The 22,882-nt window shown below is 33.3% G+C and overlaps 3 protein-coding genes and 1 pseudogene across 4 annotated transcripts; all 4 read right to left on the reverse strand.

The window, feature by feature from the left end:
• Positions 1–266: 266 nt before the first annotated feature.
• LOC108483778 (uncharacterized) lies at positions 267–2,970 on the reverse strand. Its single transcript, XM_017787350.2, has one exon. The coding sequence runs from the start codon at positions 2,613–2,615 to the stop codon at positions 531–533; it is 2,085 nt and encodes a 694-aa protein (XP_017642839.1). The 5' UTR covers positions 2,616–2,970; the 3' UTR covers positions 267–530.
• An 8,289-nt stretch (positions 2,971–11,259) lies between these two features.
• Positions 11,260–14,938, reverse strand: LOC108480592 (uncharacterized). Of its 2 annotated transcripts, XM_017783640.2 has the most exons (8): positions 14,459–14,938; positions 13,702–13,929; positions 13,356–13,429; positions 12,682–12,841; positions 12,442–12,561; positions 12,099–12,207; positions 11,502–11,684; positions 11,260–11,382 (listed from the first exon to the last, which is right to left on the reverse strand). In XM_017783640.2, exons 1-7 carry the CDS (start codon positions 14,684–14,686, stop codon positions 11,503–11,505), a joined length of 1,101 nt encoding a protein of 366 aa, XP_017639129.1. In that variant the 5' UTR covers positions 14,687–14,938; the 3' UTR covers positions 11,260–11,382; position 11,502. The 2 variants fall into 2 exon arrangements, with proteins under 2 accessions (XP_017639129.1, XP_017639128.1); XM_017783639.2 differs by having other exon boundaries at positions 11,260–11,684; positions 14,459–14,934.
• Positions 14,939–15,277: 339 nt separating this feature from the next.
• LOC108480975 (protein SAWADEE HOMEODOMAIN HOMOLOG 2-like) lies at positions 15,278–18,686 on the reverse strand. The gene is made up of 9 exons (XM_017784132.2): positions 18,551–18,686; positions 17,691–17,776; positions 17,561–17,606; positions 17,298–17,487; positions 16,683–16,755; positions 16,508–16,559; positions 16,072–16,215; positions 15,821–15,940; positions 15,278–15,716 (listed from the first exon to the last, which is right to left on the reverse strand). Exons 1-9 carry the CDS (start codon positions 18,602–18,604, stop codon positions 15,417–15,419), a joined length of 1,065 nt encoding a protein of 354 aa, XP_017639621.1. The 5' UTR covers positions 18,605–18,686; the 3' UTR covers positions 15,278–15,416.
• A 781-nt stretch (positions 18,687–19,467) lies between these two features.
• LOC108482718 (transcription elongation factor 1 homolog) lies at positions 19,468–21,358 on the reverse strand (annotated as a pseudogene).
• Positions 21,359–22,882: the final 1,524 nt, after the last annotated feature.

Consider the following 22,882-nt stretch of genomic DNA (forward strand, 5'->3'; position numbering starts at 1 on the left):
GACAAAGATTTGGCCCCAACCTAAATTTATTTGGACTATGAAAACATCCTTAATCCAATCAAATACATCAAATCTTTGATAATTTTTGTTCCTATCAAATCATATCATTTGTTCTGACCATTGTTTTTCATTGTCTCCCCTTCTTACCAATCTAACGGCTCATATTTCATCTTTGGTCTACCCTTTAGCCAGTCCATGGCCTTTTTCAGCCTATCTTTATCAGCTTGTCAATAATTTCATTAACAGTAATATAAAAAAAAAGAAGATTAAAATCAAAATCACACCCCCACTATTTTTGAAAAAAGAAGAGCAAATATAACTGTTTTACAGAGTTTACAGTTTTACCGAACCGAAAACAAGGGAGAAAAAACAAAGAAAGGTAACCCTAACATTTTTTTTTACTATTCAAAAGGACTAAAAACTACGACATTTACTGATTTTTTTACTCATAAAAAACTTCAAAGTTTACCACAAATATCTTTCTTTTCCTTTCTTTTTTTTACTTTTTACTGCCTTCTAGCAAACCTGGCTCAAAAACCAACTCCAGCCGCGCCAACTTCAAGTGCAGCCGGCTCGAGCTTCCTATTCTTCCAAAAGCAAGCATCGGGTGCAAGCTTAGCCGATGACCTCCTCGGCTCCGACTTACAGCGCGTGAGAACAAACGACTCATACCCTTTAGCCATAGGCCCACAGCCGCCACCTCCCTTAGCTGCCGTAGCCATTGGTGGAGGAGCCGGGAAAGAACAAGACGACCTAGGTGGGTGTAACAAAATAGGAGCAGGATTACGGTCAATGCTGATCCTTGCTTTGGGTTGATCTCCACCGTCTTTTTGTTTGACTTCTGGCTTCTGCTGCTGCTTCTTCTTCTTCTTCTTCTCTGGTACACACCTTATGAAATCCGTACTGCACACCCAAGTCTCCTTGGATACCTCCATTGACAGCTTTGGCTCACACATCATTAATAGTAAACAATCTGGCAACAAATCCTCTTGACTCTCACTCTCCTTTGACTTACTTTCTGGATCGGGTTCTCCCATTTCCGGGCATTCGGATTCGGATCTTCCTTGGGTTGTCTCAGTTTCTTTCTCTTCTACTGTTGAAGTTGTACTCTCTTCTTCAGCTTCTTCTTCAACAGCAGCTTTATATTCTTCTTCCTCCGCTTTAACACTAACAGTTTCATTTTCATCTTCAGCTTCTTGTAGGAGTTCTTCTTCAAGGCCACCTTCATTTTCTTCAACATAAAGCTTGTCAAGATAAAATGAAACATGGGGAGAAGTTTCTTCTCTTATTGTTGACTCTTGCTGGTCGTCTTCTTGTTTTCTTTCAATTTCTTGTTCTTGACATTCTAGAATTGTTTCTTCATTTGAACTTCTTCCTGAACTTTCTTCATTTACTTCAGCTTCAGCCCTTAGTACCAAAACAGATTCAGCCTCTGTTTCAACTTCAGCTTCAGCTTCTGGGATTTCTTGTTCCTCAGTGGCTTCACAAGAAACAAACATTTCACTGACTTCACTAAACTCTTGGCGTTCAATTCCTTCTCTTTCCACTTCCACAGCACCCTCTTGAACCTCTTTTTTTTCTTCTTCTTCTTCTTGTTCATCTTTTGGCAATGGAGTTTCCAGGAATTTGTTAGCAAGAGCAGCCATTTTAACAGGATCAGATCTACACCTCATCAACAACAAAGCATTCTTGGGTGGTATACAAATACTCACCCTACCTTTTTCTTCTTCTTCTTCTTCATCACCCAAATAATCATTTATTTCAATATCCTCAAACACATGTCTCCTTTGACTGCTCCTCATCATTTCACTGCTTTTCCTTCTCTCACCATCATAATCATCATCATCTTCCCCACCACCAACCACCAGCTCAATCTCCCTCCCTTTCCCTTCCCCTTCTTGCACTGCCACCAACCACCTTGCAAATACAGCCCCACAAGAGCTCCCATTCTCATTGCTCCCATTAGATCCTCTTTTCTCTTCTTTATCCCTTTGGTTAGCCATGCAAGAAGGCCTACAAGGCAAAAAGCAGTTAAACTCAGCCCCAAATGCCCTCAACGCTTCGCAAATAGTCACCGGAAAATGAACCCATTTCTTGCATTCTTGTTGCTGATGATGTTGACTACCGCTGCTCAAAAGATGAAAGCTGCTACTTGCTTCAAGACCATTGCTCCCATTGTTGGCATTGTTAGTATGATCCACTTTCCTGAAACTAACTTCCCCTCTTCTCTTAGATCTGCAAGCTCTAAACTTTTTGCCTTGTTTCTTGGTCTTGACCCTAACTTGACCTATACAAGTAACCTTAGGGGAAGAAGGCTCAGGGTTCTCAAAAGCACACCCTCTTTTCTTGCCATTAGTTGGGAACATGGGTGAAGCCTGGCCACCTTTCATGCTACCGTTGCTTCTCAACCTCCTAGTAAGCGATGAAGAAAGAGAGATTTGGGAAGGTTCCCTAGCACGACCAGGACTAAGGATGGATTTCGAAGAGATTTTCATTGACGAAGAAGAAAGACGTGAGGTGAAACAAATGAAGAGCTCGCTCGTGGTGCTTGTTGCGTTACTGCTGCTGCTACTGTTGTTGATGCTAGTACTTCGATGGGGTCGCTCAAGATCCATTATTTCTTCAAGTGGTCTTTTTTTTTTTTAGTTTGACATGACCATTTCAATAGCAAGAAGAACAAACCCCAAAAAAGGAAAAAATTATAAGGTTTTTGAGAGATTTTTTTGTGTGAGAGATGGTCAATGAATGAAGAAGAGAAATAATGAGGTTTTATTTGTTTGATTGTAGAGTGGTGGGGTGCAAAGATTTTACAGATAGATTAATGGAAGATAGAGAGAGAGAGGGTTTATTATTTAAGGAAGAAGAGGAACTGTTGGTGTTTTGTCTGTAGCAAAGTGTAAGCTTGCTTTACTTTCTGGTTCCAACGGGGGGCATGGTTGTTAGCATGTTCTCTTTTTTTGGGTGACTGTCTTTAAGTTGATGGAATTGACTATTTTAGCCTTGAATTTTCTAGGGAAAATCATTAGGGGAAAGTCTGTTCTTTTAGGGTCATTAAAAGTGGAAGAAACAACCTTCAAACAAGTGGTGGGCTGAGAGTGAAGTCTGCACAAACTTTGACTGTCTTGATTCTTAACTTATAAAGTTACCTTTAAGATTGGTCAATTGTTTTATTCTTTTTAAAACAAGTAAAAATGAGAGGAAATGAATGGTAAAAATATTACAAAACATGTTAATAGTTAAACTGTATTTTATTTTTATTAAAAATAAATAAATTAGTTTTACATGTTAGATCAAACAGTAAATTAATTATTTCATTAAAATTTTATCATTTTTACGGTTAAAACTAATACATTTATGTCAACATAAAGTAAATGTAACACAACATGTGTAATTGTTCGATTATTTTATAAGTCATGTCATTTATTAACAATAAAAATAAATGAAATTTTTAATGAAAGGATCGATTTGCCTTTTTATCTAATATACATGATTAATTTGCTCATCTTTTGAGAAAATGAACAAAATACAATTTGACTCATAGTATAAGATTTCCATGATGCTTTTTCTTAAAAACGGAATTATAAAGAAAAAATTGGTAAATTTAATTTTTATTTTATTTTTATATGTATTGTGTTTATAATTTTCTTTTGTCATAATAATACTTTATAAAAGGTTATATATGTAATATCCCGAATCAGGGCCTAATCGGAATAGTGGTTTTGTGACCACAAATCCAAGATAGAAATAATTATTTTGCAATTATTTTGATGTTTATGATATGATTGTATGATTGTGTGAAAATTTCGTGATGAAATTCTATGCCTAAAGTGCTTAAATTGAAAGTAGGGACTAAATCGAATAAGTTGCAAAACTTGCATTCTAGAAGCTTTTAGTATGAAATTGTTTTGGAATATTAATGAGGAGGTCTTAAATAGCAATTTGACCAATTTTAAGCTCATGGACAAATTAGGACATGGAAGGAATTTTTGGAAAGTTTAGTAGTAAGGGTATTTTGGTCATTTAGTTATTAAAATGAATTAAAAACAAAATTAAAAGCCAATTTTTGTCCATCTTCTTCATTAGGCCGAAATTTCAAGGGTTCTCCATAGCTAGGGTTTGTTTCAAGCTTCCAAGCTCCATAATCAAGAAAGACGTGGAATCGACCTCAATCGAGGAAAAGAAAAGATTGTGGACTAAATTGCAAAATCTTTGTATTTTGGTACCAAGGTAAGTTCATGTGTAAATAATGTAGCATAATTGTTATTTTTAAGTTATTGATATTAATTATGTGTTATGCTGAATTTTATTATGAAATGTATGCTTTGTGGTTAATTTCAAATAATATGTAAATTATGTGAACTACTTGTTAAATATAATTGTTACCGAGTATTGATTTCGGCATTCTACGAAAGACGGCAAGGATAAGTGTTCGAGGAAAAAGCCCGTTTGAACCTTAGGAATAGATTAGGATACAAGTGACATGTCACTAGGATGGTTGAGCATCCGAACTCGTTGAGTTGAGTCCGAGTTCACTTATGGATGCGAATGTCCGAACTCGTTGAGTTGAGTCCGAGTTCGTGAGATGTAACTAGGCATCCGAGCTCGTTGAGTTGAGTCCGAGTTCACTTATGGATGCGAACGCCCGAGCTCGTTGAGTTGAGTCCGAGTTCGCTTATGGGCGGGTTACATGATTGCTTGATTGTATATATGGCACTTATGTGCAAGTTATCCATGTATCCGAATTATATTCCGATGTGTTCAACGGGTAAAGTTCTACTCAAATGGAGGAAAATTTCGAGATGTAAAGAGACGTATTGGTAAGTGATATGAAATGGATATTTTGGACAGGTATGTATTTAACCCTCGGGTTGAGTATTGATACAACCACGATAAGGTAATAAGATGATGAAGAATGATTAAAAATGTGATATGTGTTTTAGTGATGTATGCTAATGTTGACTGGTATAACTGTTTGTTATGTTACTTGTTATTTGCATATGAACTTACTAAGCATTTATGCTTACTCCCTCCTTCTTACTCATTGTAGTTTTGGACAAGCCACCAGAGTCGGGATAGGTCGAAGGCTCAGTCACACTATCCAGAAGACTTTTGGTAAATGGCCTGTAAATTTAAGTATGGCATGTATAGCAATATACCCATTTTGTGTAAATGATCTTATGGTATGGTTGTGAAATGGTTGAGGAAATGCTTGATAATGATAAATTATGAAAATGGTTAGTTTAGATTATGTTTGATGTTAAGGAAAACTATTAAGATACTTAGTACATAAAAACTCATAAAAAGGATGAAATTTACCATAAACAGAATACCGCAGCAACACTAATGCGAGTTTGAAAATTTACTAAAAATCATAGAAATTGAATTTGGTGGTGAAATACATATCAAATTGAATCTTATTATGTCTAGTTTCACATGAAACAAATGAAACAAGTAAAGGAAGTATATGTTAGAAGATATTTGAATTTTAGTGAAACAGAGTCATAGCAGTTTCTGAATCCCCTGTTCCTACTTTAGAAATTCACCATAAATTTTAAAGATATAATTAGGTGGTGTATTTTATATCCTCAGAATCCTTATTGAGTCTAGTTTTAGTATAAACAAACCTCATAGTCATATGAATTTTTTACAGAGAGAAATATGGTTCGTAGTAAACAGAGGTCAGACCAGTCGAGTCCTGAAATAGGGGTAACTTTAACTAATAAACTGTACTAATTGGCCCAACCAAAAATTCTAGAAAAAAATTAGTAGATATTTATATGAGTTTAGATTCAGGGAAAATTTACGGATCTTAATTTCGAGTTTCGTAACTCGAGATATGATTTTTCTTGTGACTGTGACGCAAGTAGCTTAAAAGCTGTGAATGTAGAAACAAATAATCCAAAGTTCTAAAAATGTTAAACTAAGCTTAGTAACACCTCATACTCGACTCCGGCGACGGTCTCGGGTGTGGGGGCGTTACAATATATTTATAATATTTTTGAAATTATATAAACTTTAATATATTTATGTATTTGTATTTATACTGGCACACAAGTTCCTTCCAATTTTTTTTTGTCTAATCATTAAAAATAAATAAATTTAATATATTTATGTAATTTCTATAATTAAACCTATGAGAAAGGGTAATTTATTTGTATTATGGTATTTGAATTTCCATAGGTGAAATTATAAGTGAGGAGATAAAGTTTTTTTTTTTAAGAAGAAGAAATATTTAAAAAGATGGGAATTATGCATCTTGTATTGGTGTGTTTAGAATCTAAATTGGTGATACATTTTAAGTGTTGAAATTCAATAATTATATAACAAAGCAGTAAAATAATTTATATTGCAATCTAGGAAAAGATTGATTGAAAATTATTGTCTTCTTGTTTATGTCATCACATATCATTGGATGATAGACAGATATGAGAAAATGATACCAATTATTCTTACATGTTACCATTATATATATATATATATACTAATTTTATTTGTCCCATAAAATAACATGGACGAACCTCCAAAAAAGAACATGGATGAACCTTTCAGTTTTTCGGTTTAATTTATGACCCCCGTCACTTTTATTCTTTCTACAACTAAAATTTAATTTCTCTATTTTTTATTATAAGACTTTTTATTTAATAATTGAAATTCAATTAATAATATATTGAAATTTTTTAAAAATAATAAAAAAATTCATGTGGCCGATTGAATCTTAGCTCAATTGGTATGGGCATTGTTGCCAATATAGGAAAACGTGAATTTGCGTGCGCTAAAGCGCATTATCATTCTATTTATGGGTAAGAGAGGAGCTATGGATAATTCTAAATATTGTGAGCGAATATTTTCAGAACTTATAATGCGATTGTTCAAAAAAAATCGAATGAAAATCATGTAAACAAAAATAACATACATTTCTGTGAGATTGTGCTAAATAACCTTATTACCTTGGATTCAAAATAAAAAAACTTAAAAATCCAATTTCAATATTTTTATTTTCTTATTTTATATTCCTCATATTAGCTATGTGAGTATTTTTTTTTTATTTTGAAAATATGGTGTAATTCAATTTAACGAAGCCTTTGGATACTATCATGGATTGGATTTCAATTATTAGCTAAAAAGAGGTAGAGATTAAATTCTTGATATTAAAAATATATAGTTTGAATTTCAAATATGCAAAAATGTACATGGATTGAGAGTATAATTAGACATAATTTTTATAGGAAATATATATATATATGTATATATATAAAAATATTTCATACATCGTCGGTGGAGTTTAAAAACTCTACAAAATAATTAGCTGATTGACACATACCCTTTAAAATGCAGAAAAATAATAATATGGCAATTTAAAAACGGACATGTGATGGTATCTAGACCTTAATTGTGAAAATAAAGTTTTTCATTGGCACCAATAAACGATGAGTATAATGAAAAGGTACATTATAATCTTAAAGGAAAGATCTGGATTATTAAGAAAAACAGTCACAAATTCAAAAAGAATTAATCTCGATAAAACAGACATAACTAAACTTTATAGCAGTGTATGAAATACTATTCTAATATACATGCTCATTTATGATAGAGATAAATGCATTTTGAACATGTATGTGGTTACTTCTTGTTCCTTTTCTCTACAACATTAAAAACCTAATAATAAAATTAACCATGCATGGCATTTAAGAATAAAAATGAATGAGAGAGTTTGTAGCATATGTCTAGTAGTTAGCCAAGGGTGGAGTGGAGGCTTTCCCTCCTCCCCTACCATGTTATCAAATGCACTATATACATACATGTATAAAAATAAACATGGGCAGATCATGTAATAATATGGCAGACAATAGCAACAAGTCGAGGATCGACAGAAAGATAGAAAAACGTTGGCATGGAAAAAGAAAGAAGAGTGTCTTGGAAATATCAATCACCATCCGTGTGCTGTGCCCATCTTTTCTTTTTCTCTTAAATTTTGTTATCAATCCTTATATTTCGTAAAAGTTATGGATTTAATCCTCTATTTTATTTTGACCATTTTTAATCCTTATACTTTTTAAATTGGTTAGTTATTAATAAATGTACTTTTCAAATTATGAGAAACAATAGCAGTTAAGTTAGTTTGGTTGAATTTTATTAGTAGTCTTGTACTATGCGTGGTTTACTCCATATTCTCTAATAAAATCATTTTAAATCCCTTTACTTTTTAAACTTTAAAATTCCAGTCTTGGCGCAAATAGTATTTATTAATTGTTCATTGAATTTTTATTTACAATATATGAAAATAACAAGTTAACATAATATTATACATAAGTATATGTTTGTTGCATCAGATTGTAAACAGTAAAACTTAATTTAATAGATTTAACTGTTATCATATTAAAGTACAGGGACTCTTAACAAAATTTAACCCTTTTTTTTCATCAGTGGAAGTAGCCGTTTTTCTGGTGTGGAGTTAAAACAAGGTGGCAATACTAAAAAATATGTGGGGGCAAAAAATGGGTGGGTTTTTTTTTTTATGCACATGGAGGAGAGATGGAGGAGGTGAAAATATAAAAAATAATATCATATCATGATAGAATAGAATTTTTAAGATATGAAATAAACGTATAATAATATAAACTGTTAAAATGAGCAGATGTGCACGTGGCCTATGACTTGGAGAGAGAGAGAGAGACAGGGGGGTGAAAATGACTTCCCAATATTTTTTGTTTTCATTAATTATTGCTTTACTATATATTTTACCCACTCGCCTTTTATGTTATTTGTGCATAAACTGTCTTTTAACCCTACCCTTATTTTTGGTCATGATTGAGCAATATACTTTCATTGCATTGTAATTTGCACTAAAAGCATTCATATTGTCTCTTGTATGTGAATAAACAATCCACTTTTCAAAGTACAAGTTAAGCTTTGGTCACAACAGGAGCTCACCTTATACATAATCGAGGAATTATGTCGTAACAAATATGTTTTATCGTAATGTCAAAATCCAATCTAATTACTTGTTCTTGTCCCCCCTCCCTTCCCCACAACAATGTCCAAATTTTCAAACATGCTTTGTCTACATATATAAAGAGTTGCAAGTTTCATCACATTCACATCAATTAAAGAGTAGTTGGGGAGCGCGTGGACAAAAGGCAAAGGCCAAAAGAAAATTGAAAGTTGTGGGTAGGAAAAAAAGAAAACCATGAGCAGTTGAAAGAAAGAAAAGAGGCAAAGACCTGGTTGTCGTTTGGCAGTAAAGGCAGGACAGACCCACGCTAGCATTACATTGAGAATCGCACTTAAACAGCGCGTGAGTTTTTTTAAAAAAAAATAAACATGTACAAGCTCCCCATTTGGTGTGGGAAGGACCACCCTAGTTTTCTAGCCATTGAGCCAATCCTCACTTGCCACCTCAACATTGACCCTCCTTTTCAAAGTTTAGCCGGTTGGACTACCCCATAAGTGATTTTAGCAAAGCTAACAAGGATTATGTATTAAATAATGAGGAAAGGGTTTTTCTTAAAAAGGAGTGTAGGGTTTTTGACCAAGAACAAGACAAGACATGTATTTTTTTTTTTTTTTGAAAGAACAAGACATGTATTGAAAGTTAAAAAAAAGGTCACTAAGATTCCTGCTTTATTTAAATGAGATTAAAGTATATGATTTGGCATTCTAAATCAAAGCCCAAATTCAAGGTTAAGACAACTGTAAATGGCATTAAATAAATTGGGTGATACTGATATTTCAGAATTTGGGATTTTGATCCAAAATCATGACATTTCGATGGATGTGAGGACCCTTACGCCTATGCACTGGAATCAAAATTGCATATATCATATCATTTATATAAAAAAGAGAAAGCTTAAAAGCATTGTTGGCATTAGAGTTGAGGTGTTTGAAGCTTTTGAGATTGAGTTTGTGATTTATTACCAAAGGTTATGTGGTAACCACATAATTATTGTTGGGTTAAAAGAATATCATTAATTGATCCCAACCAAACTAGCTGATATAATCAAGATTGATTTGTTAATTATCATCAAAGATGATAAAATTTGCATTTCGTATTAAGAAATTGGCATTCATACTTAGTTTTATAGAGAGTTGGAGACAATGAATTTTTACCATTATTTACATATTTATATTTTAAAAGAAACCGATTTAATAAAATAAAATATGGTGAAATGCCTCATGGTAAAGTGGTTCAAGCTTGGACCACTGCCTTCAGATGGCTAATTAGAATCATGGGTTAGGACTTAGGAGACATGGCTTGGGCTTGTTAGGCCTATACGTGATTGGACCGGATCCCCATTTCTTCATGACCAATAGGTTCCATGGCTCGACAGTCCTAGTCCCTAATTGTCAACACAAGCAATTTTTCCCTAGTTGTCAACACAAGCAATTTTACATGTCACGACTAGGGGTAAATATTCGATTGAATTGAGTCGAATCGAATTAAAAATTTTCAAGTTAGTTAAGTTAACAAATCTTGTTGACTTGGGCTTGTTAGGCCTATACGTGATTGGACCGGATCCCCATTTCTTCATGACCAATAGGTTCCATGGCTCGACAGTCCTAGTCCGTAGTTGTCAACACAAGCAATTTTTCCCTAGTTGTCAACACAAGTAATTTTACATGTCACGACTAGGGGTGAATATTCGATTGAATTGAGTCGAATCGAATTAAAAATTTTTAAGTTAGTCAAGTTAACAAATCCTATTTTAGGAACTGAATTCAATTTAAATTTTTTCCGAATCGAATCGAATCCAATCAAAAAATTTCGAGTTAAATCGAGTCGAGTTAATAAATCTTATTATTTATACTTAATGTTGTGCTTAGATTAACCAATTATTTAACTAATAGATGAAATACAAGATTATTTAACTACATGAACAATATAATAATTTAATCTTTTTAACTTAATAGGTAAATATCAAAACGACATATAATTTTACCTTTTAACTTAATTATTTTGAATTTTAACTTTTAAAAAGTAAACATTTATCAAAATGATGAATTTCTGTCTTTTCTTATTCGGATTTTCAGATAACTCGAATTGTGTAATTCATATTCGAGTTAAACCGAAAAACTTAATTTTTTATTCGAGTTGATCCGAATAACTTGATTAACTCAAATAACTCGAAGTACTTAATTTAAAATTTAAATTTTTTATCGAGGCTTTTGAATCAAATCGTATTTTGCTCACCCCTAGCTACAACAAATCGTATTTTGCTCACCCCTAGCTACAACAAAGCTCTAAATTTTAAATGAATTCCATTTTTCTGATTCAAAGTGTTCAACTATATAAAATTTTCTGTAAAATGGAGGAGGAAAAACGTAAGAAAAACGTTGATGCTCAAAAGTATTTACAGATTCCGACAGGACACTGAAGGCTAACACCTGAAGAATTCCAACATTATATACAACGTCCTCAGCATCATATATTCTATCAAATTTATGTTGAAAGGAACATTTAGAGGAAAAAAAATCCAAGTTATTTGTGATGTTGTAGAACTTACTTTAGTCAAGTTCCAGCACTACTTTACCAAGGATTTGTTTCTTGTCCTTAGCTTCATGAGCCTCTCTTACTTGTGTTATTGAAAATGTTTTCTCCACTGGTATACTCAGCTTCCCGGCTTCCGATAATCTGCGAATCTCATGCAAACCTTCCGAGTCCGCCCTCATGTATATCCATGAATATTCTGCAAACACCGAGTGGTCGAAAGATTCAGCAGCAGATCATTAACATTACGGGACATGAATCTATAGTCAGAAATGCAGCATTTCATGGCATGGATGAATTGAAATCTTCAAACTATGAGATTAAAATGGCAAAATGCATGGAAGATGCATAAGACAACACACATGTTAATGTCTTTCTTCAGACAACAGAGCGATGTTTCTGTTACCGGTAAGACATACATAAGGAATATGCAAAATCAACAAAATGGGAACTTATTAACAAGATAGCAACAAACTGAAAATTTTGAAAAATTTTCACATATGCTAATATTATTTCTTCTTAGATCCTCTCTTATATTGATCTTAACTGGAGAAACAGTTCTCTTTTCTAAAAACATGCTTATCGAGAGTAAGATGACAAATCAACTATGTACCTATTCCGTGAGAAAATTTGTATTGAATCCTTTTCTTGAATAAAACAGCTGTAGCTGCAGGAAGCCCAATCGGTAGTCCATACCTGTCGCTCAGCGCTGCTGCCTCTCCCTACAATGATAGAGTAATAGATGACTAAACATTTGATAATTACTTCACAGCATTCGTAAAAGCACCTACCAAAATTTCCAGCTAGCAAAGCTGGTATAAAGTCTTAAAGGGTTTGCACCGGGCCATGACTCTTGTTATGTATGTACCGATAACGTTGAACAGGAAAGGGATTTGAAGAAAAGAGAAGGAAGTGCCCTTTTAAGATGACAAGCATTACAAGATTACACCTCTTACCTGAAGTGTCATATAGTGCCCGCCTCTATTCAAAAGATTGATGCCTATTCTTTCTGTCTCTGGCACACCAATGGTGTCTAGGACAGCATCGAATTTTTCCTTAATTACTGACTCAATATCCTGAAATAAGCATCTCGTTAAAGCTCAAATCAGTACTCAATATAAGGCAGTGTCAATTAGTAAGCATTCCTAACAGCTATCAATATCATAATAATAAATCGTTAATTATCACTTGACCACCTCGGAAGTGTAATCAACAGCCTGCTCAGCACCTGCTGCCATTAATCGATTTATACTCTGATTTCCACAAGTAGTTGTAACATGGCACCCTGCAGCAACCGCGATCTGAATGGCAGAAAAACCTACTGCTCCTCCGCCACCTATTACTAACAGCCTTTGCCTGTTGAATGAGAATTTGATCATGGGAGGATAATTTGCAACAGTTCCCCAGAAAATTTAGTCGTAAAATTCAGTTGGCAGATTGTATTGTTATACTCTCAACCAAAAATAAGTTTGTTAGATGCGGCATGGAAATGAGACGGCATACTTCATCAATATCATTATGTATTTACTTTAATTTGAAATGCATATATAGAGATTCATCTTTGGACAACTATCCAAAGATAAACAAAATGAAACAAAATAAGTTCAAGCCAAATATAACGAGCATCACAATAATACAAATTTCGGATTGCTACTAGCCAATATAGTCAATGCCCTTCAAATTCTCTGATATACAATGACAAACCTATGTACCTCAAAGATGATCATAAATTTCCATGAACACAGGCAAACAACTTATCAATGGTAAGACACCATTAACAAGCCATAATATTTGACAACAAATCGTCGAAATCAGGATATACATGAAAGCATTGCTGAAAATGATGGCCATTCCAGTGAAAGAAACATACCCTTCAGTTATCCTTGCAGTACTTTTTAAGGCACGCCATGCAGTCAATGCAGCAAACGGAATGGCACTTGCTTCCTACAACACCCAAAAATAATTCTCAGATCCATGCTGTGCGATTATTAAAGAACCATGAATTAGAATAAATGATGATGAAACAGTTAGTCGGAACAGTAGAAAAAACAGATAGTAGATAATATGTGAGTAGAGTGTACTATCATCCACTACTGCTAAGAATGAACAACCAGTAATCGTAAGTCACGAGTAAATCTATTTCTTTCTGGAAACAATCAAAAGTAACATAAATTTATTTTTCACCAAATGAATAACTAAATGATTGAATAAGTTACCACATGAGTCAATGAAGCTGGTTTCGGAGAAAGCTCGTCCTCGGTAAGAATAGCATAGTCTGTGTATGTACCCCTCAGAGCAGTTGGATGCAGAGCACCAAAAACTTCCTGCCCTACAGTCAGTGACTTCACTGAAGCACCAACAGCTGCAACTTCACCACTAACATCACGACCCAAAATAAGAGGTAGAAGCGGCTCGAATATGGAACGACCATAGCCCGATCGCATCTGCGGGAAGAGATATTCGGAAAATTAAAGCAAAATGATTTTAGCTGCCTGATTTGCAATGTAAACTGAAAGGTTCTTTTTTTCTTCCTAATTTAATTTCAATCCTTTTGCAACTTTTGAAATCAGTCCATAAAATTTACACAGTTTCAAAAATCCCACAACTCAAATTTGCATTAAGAAATTATATAAAAGAAAATCTAGCACCATCCAACATTTTAAATTCGTTTTTTTTTTCACATTTTTATGGCAAATTAAACAACATTTAAATGAATTAAGCAAATTAAATAGATTCAAACAAATTAAACAAGGAATTAACTTTTTTTTTAAAAAAAAAAACCTTCACATGTCTAAGGAGATTGATTCATATAGCTAATAATCGACGGGAAAAAAACCAAAAGAGGAACTCATTTCCATCTCATTTCATTTTCTCGCACTTTCCCAGGAACCAATCAATCCAATAAAAAACAAATAAAACAAACTTTTACGATTCAATTAAACAAGAAAAGTTCAACCAAAAAAAGGGACTTACTCTGGTATCAAGGGGGTTGATAGAAACAGCTCGGGCTCGAACCAGAACTTCATTGGGCTTAAGATCAGGAACAGGTACATCGGGCCGGAGCTGCAACACCTCAGGTCCACCGAATCGAGGCAGCAACACCGCCCTGCAGCTGCTTACGTAGCACCGAATCGAACCCACTTTCATTGATAACTCCGAAATGGGTCTGGGTTTTAGGCTTTGAAGTTTCAAGACAGCCATCCTTTTTTCCCTTTTTTCTGCTCAAATTTTCTGGGTTTCAGCTTCTTTCTTTTGTTAAATGAAGGGAAAGCAAAGGAGAGACGTGGAAGTGTTTTAGTCCGCAGAGAAGGAAAAAAGTAGTTGTGAATTGTGAGTGAGGGCCTAAGGGGCGTGGAAGGAGGCGATGAACAATTTTAAATCGCTTATTACATTAATAAAATAAATAAATTTTCTAACCTTATCTATTAAATCAAGTTAGAATTTTCAACTTGATTTTATTTTTGATATAAGTATCATATTATTAAATTAACTATTAAAAAATCATTGAATTATTGTTTTCAATTATATCTTCTCATACTAAATTCAGGATGAAAAATAACATTCACATTACCATTAAAGAGTTCAACTGAGACATGCAACTCTACTTAGATAATAACTTTTTATTTATTTTTAAAAAAAAATGTTATTTTGATGCAGTTAAAGTTTTTATTTTTTTAAATACATAACAACATTATTTACCAAATATGTTTTATGTTGAAAACAGAAAACACAAATTTCAATCAACCCTAACTTATTCCAGCCACTGCCATGAGTTAGACACAAGCAAGCACCTTTAAGAAAACGAACTCAAATTTCATAGACAAAATTAAAACTTTCATGAACTTGTAATAATTACAGAACAATATCCACAAGAAAAAAAAAATGTTATTCAGTGGGGAGCTTAGCCCCATTGTGAATCAACCTATTACTTTCATTCCTGCATGTTTTGAGCAGGGGTACTGGTAGCAATGGTTGTGGTGAATGCAGCATTTTTAGATTCAGGATTAGCAGTTTGTGCAGCTATGGAAGAAACATTAGCATGGGAAACTCCTACTAGGGCTGGTGTCCTCGATACATCTCGATTCTGCTGCTTCTGCATCGTTTCGGTAGGAGTGGTGGCTGTTGGAGGATTCGTGCTGGGTTTCTGCTCTGTGTTACTTGAGGCATGCAGTTGCTGCAGCCTATAATCGGTTTCAGGCCTACGGCAAACCTTCCTCAAAGGTACAATTTCCTAAGGGATGGAATATGCAAAAGACTCGAACAATGCAATATATAGTTTGTGCCCAGTGTGTGTGAGTGTGAAAACAATAATCGAGTAATTTAATTAACTAATACCTCAGATTGATCATGATCATATCGCACCAAAAATCTACAACGACAACCTCTTACATCATGCCTCCGCCTTTGCGCATCAAGGACGTGAGCATCAAAGTAAAGGGCCTGATCTTTACCTTCCTGAAAATATAGAAATCATTCGAAAAAATGACTTCTGAGAAAAGGTTTGATCAAAAGAAATATATATATATATACTCTCTCAAATTTGCTTCAATGTCATCTTTGATTGGCAGTTGTAAGTAGAAATCCACCTGAAAACAAAGAATAAGGTCCCCTGGAAGAACTGCAACACACTCGGATGCTTCACATGGGAGGGACCGTTGCCTGAGATGCTTGCGAACTTTAACCCACTCATCCTCCTCAGGTCCAAAGCCAGCAAAACGAACCTGTACTTCCTGCAAAAGACAGCAAAATGATTTTGGAATTCTCTTTCTTGGATGGCAAATTTTGGTATTCTTTAGTTATTCATAAACCATTAAAATTTTAATAATGAAACAGAAAAAGGTGAAATGATGACAACTTTCAAAAGTATCTAATCAATTTCAGGGGGAAAAAAATAGAAAGATGGGATCAGGAAAACATAAGAAATAAGAGGAGAATAGTTAGAATAGGTAATATATGTAACCCGTGCAATATTAAATAAGCACTAGCAGCAGCGTATGCAGTAACATTGAGCTGAAAACCTACCGGATCACCTGTTTCCATATATCTATGGGCCAAAAAGGTTGCAACATCATACCTGAAAAATAGAAATTAAGAAATTGAGTTAATTGAAAATAATTTGTTTACCAGAGAACAAAATTTATTTGAGATGAAGGTAAGCTTCTGCCTCCAAACTTCCCAATCCGAATCGCAGACTTACCATGCACCATCCCTTGAAGATTTAGCTTCAAACTCCATGAAAGATTCTGACATATGCCTTGTGGCAACAGGAACTGGGCAAAGAAAACGAGAGCAATCAGTCTAAAGTGAGATGATACAAAGAGGATAATCCACAGTGGGAAGCACGGAAGCCCCAGAATGAAGTAGAACTCTAGTATCTTTAAACACTTATTAATTAGGCTGCTTAATCACTTACATGTGCTTTTCATAAACACAAGCTTCTGAGGTAGAGATTAGTAAAATTCCTCCCTCAAAAGTAAAATTCTCAACATATAGTTAGAGATGAGAAAAGAGCACGGCTAATAGTAGAATAAGCAGAATCCTCCATTAATGTATCTTCAAAATCTAACCTAATGATTAGTAATAAACAGTTTAAGGAACCATTAAACTAACATATATGACGGATTATACAAATACTAGTAATCTTATGCATCACATTTAGAGACATAGGAACACAGCTAAACAATGTGTACTTCTTCCATATTTCAGATAAATAACTAAATGGACTGTGAAGCATCCAATTATTAATCCCAAATTTAGGAAAAAAAAAAGGAGGCCTTTAAGACTTCGAAGACAGAATCAAAATCCATTCTACCTGTAGTGGCTGGCATAGCAGTGGACATTGGAGCAGCCATAGGGGGAGGCATGGGAGCAGCAACAGGTTGAAGTACATTTCTCACAGGATTTGAATCATCCCGAGGCATAGATGTAACATTTAACTTCCCAGGAACCTTACTTGATTTTGCCCTAATTGCATAGCGCCTATTTTGGAACCAATTCCATACCTACACAAAACTTTCCAGAGTAAAGGACTTCAAATATTTCCTCAATACACAAAAAATCAAATCAAGTTCTTACTTGCTTAAACTGCACAATAGTCCTCCCTTTCCGTTCTGTTGATTCACTACAACCAAAAGAACTTTCCTTACAGTAAAGAATTATACATCATGCCGCATTACATTATGCTTTCAAGGAAATTAATGCACACCTGAACTTCTCTGCCAGACTTTCAAGGATTTCCCGAGCTGGCATTTGATTATGGTGCTCTTGGAGAACAGTCTCCATATCTGCAACCTGTATGTAGAGATTAAGTCACAAACCCATTCTTTAGAGAATGCGGGGGGAATATGATTAACAAACAACGATACTACTTATCTAAAATACACCAGGATTTCAGTATGACCTTCAGTGATAACCAAAGAAGCAGCTGATTAAAAATTATTTTTGCTTCAGAACATTCAGAATAAATAGACCACATACCAAAAACTATTTGCAGCAAGCACATGTTTCCCATCCATGCTGTGATTAAAAGGGCATTACACCTTAAAACCAGGAAAATCTTGCTACCAAAATTGCCCCTTTTGATTCTACTGCCATCAAGAACATTACTTACTTGGAATTTTCATTTAATCCCCACATCAGAGCTTCCAATTTGTATACTATTTTTCCAGTGTTGGTGATACTGTCAGGGGATATCCAAAGCCTACTCCGGGGCTAATCCCCTTCCCACACGAAACTAAGAGCACAAGCTAGATTAATAAAGTTGAAAACCTTAAAGAAGCCCAAGGCATTTAGTACATAAGAGTAATTCCAAGCAAAAGCTAATGCTACCATTAACAAAGAAAGATAATACCTAAGCTCACTATTAAACAAACTATCAAGACAACCCCAAGAAATCAAAGATAAAAAATAATAGCAAACAACTTAAAATAAAAAACAAAAAACCCAGAACTAAATCGAATAAATCAAGCAATCTAACTAATCCCTTCGACATTTTGAACTAAAAAAAGAAAATCCAAATATCCATATTCAAATACATGCAATGTAATAAATTGAAAAGGAGGGTACCTCAGTTTGGGTGAAACGGAAGGCAGGGCCACCATTACTAGGGGGCCGACCCATCTATTCCAACTCTCAACTCCCCCTTGCGCGGGCTTTATTTTTTTTTTTTTTTCTGTTTTTGGGAGTGTGTTTACGAGGTAAAGAAAGGAAGAAGAAAGTCAAGATTTTGTTTTGAAAAAAAAAGAAGTAGTTGACAAATTGCGATAGAAATTTAAAAAGGAAAGAACTATTTCGTTTGGGTTTCGACTTTCGACCCTAATTTGTCGCCAAATCAGGTGAGTCCCATGCGTTTTATACTATGTATATTATCGTTTCATCCAGTAATAAAATCTTAGACTTAATATAATAATTTCTTAAAAATAGCAAGAGTTTTAAGTATGGTAAAATGTTTTATTTATTAAATTATAAAACAAGTTCGTCTCCAAATTTTTTTTTCTTTTTTCCTTGAATGAATATCAAATCATGGTTAAAAAAAGGTTTATCGAGATATAAACCATGAGGCCACTACAAGGGAATTTTCCCATCCATGTCTAACTCCCATTGCTTTTCAAAGTTGGAAAGATAAAACTCTTAAAGTTGTTTAATTACTTTACATCTGATCGCATTTTGTAAACGATTCTATTATTAATTTTATTAGTAGGGTCAATCAACATAAAAAAAAAATACAAATACAAAATAATTAATTAAATAACTTTTAATACCATGTGAACACTCGGACCTTATATTAATAATCTCAAATTTTTAAAGATTATAGGATTTGAATTGATAAGCTGCATTGCAAATTACTTGGGGACTTTTCATGCTTAATGAGTTTGAAATTATAAAATACATATGTGTTGATGGGGTGGATGGATTTAGTGACAAGTGCAGCTGCCATCTTTGTACCTAAAAGAAAAGGAAAAAGATCTAACACTACACAAATGTTCTCATCTTGATCTCCAATTAGATTTGTCAAGGAACTAGCAGGAAAACATTGCATTGTACATTCACCTTTAACAGTTTCATCAGAAAATAATAACCATGAAGTCGGATTCAAGTATATCTATTCCATTAAAAAGATCTTTTCTTTTGGTTTCATGGACTTTTCTTCCAACAGTGTCGCAAAAACATAGGCACTCAATGTTTCCTAGGAATCGTGGTCTTCAAAGTTGTTGACCTTTTCACATTCATCGATCAATTCACTGTATCTGTCATGAAAGAAGCCAAGTTAGGAACAATAAAGTTGAATGATAATAAGATGAATCACCAACTGGATTCATGTTGATTGTTACTTACATGTCTATAGGTTCTGTCAAAGCTGCAGAACCAGAAGAAAAGAATGGCAATATCTTAGATAATTACACAAAATCACAGTAATGGAAGACAATGTACAACAAAGAGACTTAATAAACCACTAAAACATACTGCAATGGAATCAGCAAACAAATATAAAAGGATCCCTTCACCATCATAACATTCTCAGGACTAATTTCATTCACAAAGAATCCAGAAACCGACCTTCCCAACATGATACATCAGCAAGAACTAGACTATGCTACAGAAAACGAAAAGGAAAACACAAAAACCGAAACCCCTTCTTCTATTCAGTTTTAATTTGGTAACTTGACGTTCCATAAACCTATTAGAACGCAAAACCATTTTACTTATAACCGGCCGTCATTAACTCAAACAATAAAAATCAACAACATCTAAACCACTCATATCTTTATGATTTATAGTTTGACCAGCAGGTGACATATTCATATGCTTCTGAAGTTTTCCTTTGACATCAATTATATAAAGGTTTAGGTGAGCCAAATTTTCTTGAAAGTGATAAGTACAAGAGAAACTTTGGGAAAAGATATGAGACATGAACTTTGATGAATGATGATAATGTAAATTGTGGAATCAATGCAGCAGCAAATTAACATACCTGTAATGGTGGTGCAAAAGCTTTCTTGACAATCCTACAAATTGCTTCACCAATCAAGTTCTTCATATCCCTAAAACCAAACCAAATCAAACCCTGAGTTCTCCAAAAAACAAAAACATAAATTCTAGAAACTAAATCTCACTTAGCACCCCCCCCTATCACCCTATAAAATTCGATCAAATAAAGTACACAATTCCTAGAAATTGAAGTACCAATCGGTTGATTAAAGTGCTAAGGCCTCCATTCCAATTCCACTAATTCCAATTCAAATAGAACAAAATCTGGGTGCAAAGCAATTGATAACATTCACCCTAGCTAAAATCATATGTATGTTTCTTGAAAACATCAAAGCAAGAATCAACAAAGAGTAAAAAAAGTGAAAACCAACAAGCGGCATTCAACACCGGTTCCATGGTTGCAAAAGGGACAACTGAAAACAGTATCAAGCTTGTCCATTCTCTTCTTAGGTGGTGGCTTTGCCCTCGATTTCCTTTTCCCCATTTATTCAGAGAAAAAAGGAGAACACCTTAAATCTGTTATCAGCAATCAAAAAATGATGCGATTAGATTCCGAAACAAGAAAAAAAGCATCAATCCAAAAATTAAGAAAAAAAACCCCTAATAAAACTATTCGACTCTGTTACTTAAGGTGATCAAATAATCAACGCGACAATACGTAACAAAATATTCAATGTTGTCAAATTTTCTTCGGAAAAAAAGGAGGGTTTTTTCTTTTACCTTATGAATGAGAGAATAGCTTGAGATTCAAAACCCAGAAATTAAAACTGATTTGGAGAATCGATGAATAAAGATTTTAAGGAGAATGAGAGCAAATTATATGTACATATATTTTTTAAAATATAGATACAGAAAGGTCTGGAAAGGTGATGAGAAAATTATGATTAACGCGGGCTAGAAATTAACGGTAATCGGTTTAAAAAACTAAAGCCAGCAAAGTGACACCGTTTTTGGTCTTTTCTCCTTTTGCTCAAGCTTAAATCAATATTGTTTCAATTTAAGTACTAAATGCTAATTCGATTTAAGTGGAATATATTTAAAAGGTTTAATTACTTTATGACCCTCCAAATTTACAAACAAAATTATTTTAGCTTTTTATTTAATTATTAGGTTAATTACTTTAAATTATTTAATTTAATTCAATCCACCTATTAACTATAACTAATGAAGTTTGATATCACCATCCATTAAATTTAACTTTGGTTCCATTTTGACCCTTTGGTTAATTGTCATTTAAGTCCTCAAGCCTTTTGTCAATTAAAAATTTATAGCGATTGAACTTTTACGATTTAGTCCTTGAGCCTAAATTAACTATTTAATTGACAAAATTGATTGACCAAATATCAATACATTTTTATATTAATCCCGTAAATATTATATTAATTCTATAAATATTTATATTTTAATATTTACAGACTCAATTTATGAAAATGAGATTCTGAAACTGTCTTTTTCGGTATCACTGAAAATCAAGCTGTGATAATGCAAATTGCGTGTGACTTATTTCGTTTCTTGTCGAAACTACTTCTAATCCAAAATTTATAATATAGGCTAAAATAATGTGCGATGAAATATAAAACCATTTAGGTTATGGTTATTTTAAATCAACTAAGACGATTAGCATTATATTAGTATATCATTTATTAATTACATGATTTGAATAATAAAATTATTAAATATCTCAAGATCATGAGAAATAATGAAAGCTTTTGTAATGAAAAATTTAGCTTACAATTTGGATGAAATAAATAAATTATTTCAACTCCAACCAAACATCTATATATAATGTATCGATAACAAACATGATTATTTGGATTTGTAATCACCGAACAAACATATATTTTCGGTTTAAAGCACCAACCGAAACATCATTTCCTTGTATTGCTTAAAAATTTCATTAACTTCCTTTCTCATTTTCTATATCATATATATTACATAATTATGTACCAATCATAACTATGCATGTAAAATATCATGTATATAATAAACTAGAATTTGGCTTTATAAAAATTAATCCATTAATAAACTATTGATTTAGAAGAATGAAGCAAAAGTATTGTTTCGGTCCATTAATATTTCCTTTTGCAACCATGCATTTTCATTTCATCCATCTTTTTCTTTTTTTCTTGTATGATATATAACATATATTATATAATTTTTATACAAATCATGCAAATGGTAAACCAGAATTTGGTTTCTATCGAATAAATAATAATCCAGTAGACAATCATACTTTTCATAATATAATTAATATCGGTATAATTTAACTATTAAAATTTAACTGTTGCTTTGGGTAAAATAATAAATTTAACATATATACATTTTCTCCTGATAAAGAATTCTTTTATTAACCAAAATTTAATAAGATCACCAACATCAATGTGGCTTTATTGTTGATAATCTTTCTCA

The sequence above is a fragment of the Gossypium arboreum genome, chromosome 1, assembly GCF_025698485.1.
Source record: "Gossypium arboreum isolate Shixiya-1 chromosome 1, ASM2569848v2, whole genome shotgun sequence".
In the NCBI taxonomy this organism is placed as follows: Eukaryota; Viridiplantae; Streptophyta; class Magnoliopsida; order Malvales; family Malvaceae; genus Gossypium; species Gossypium arboreum.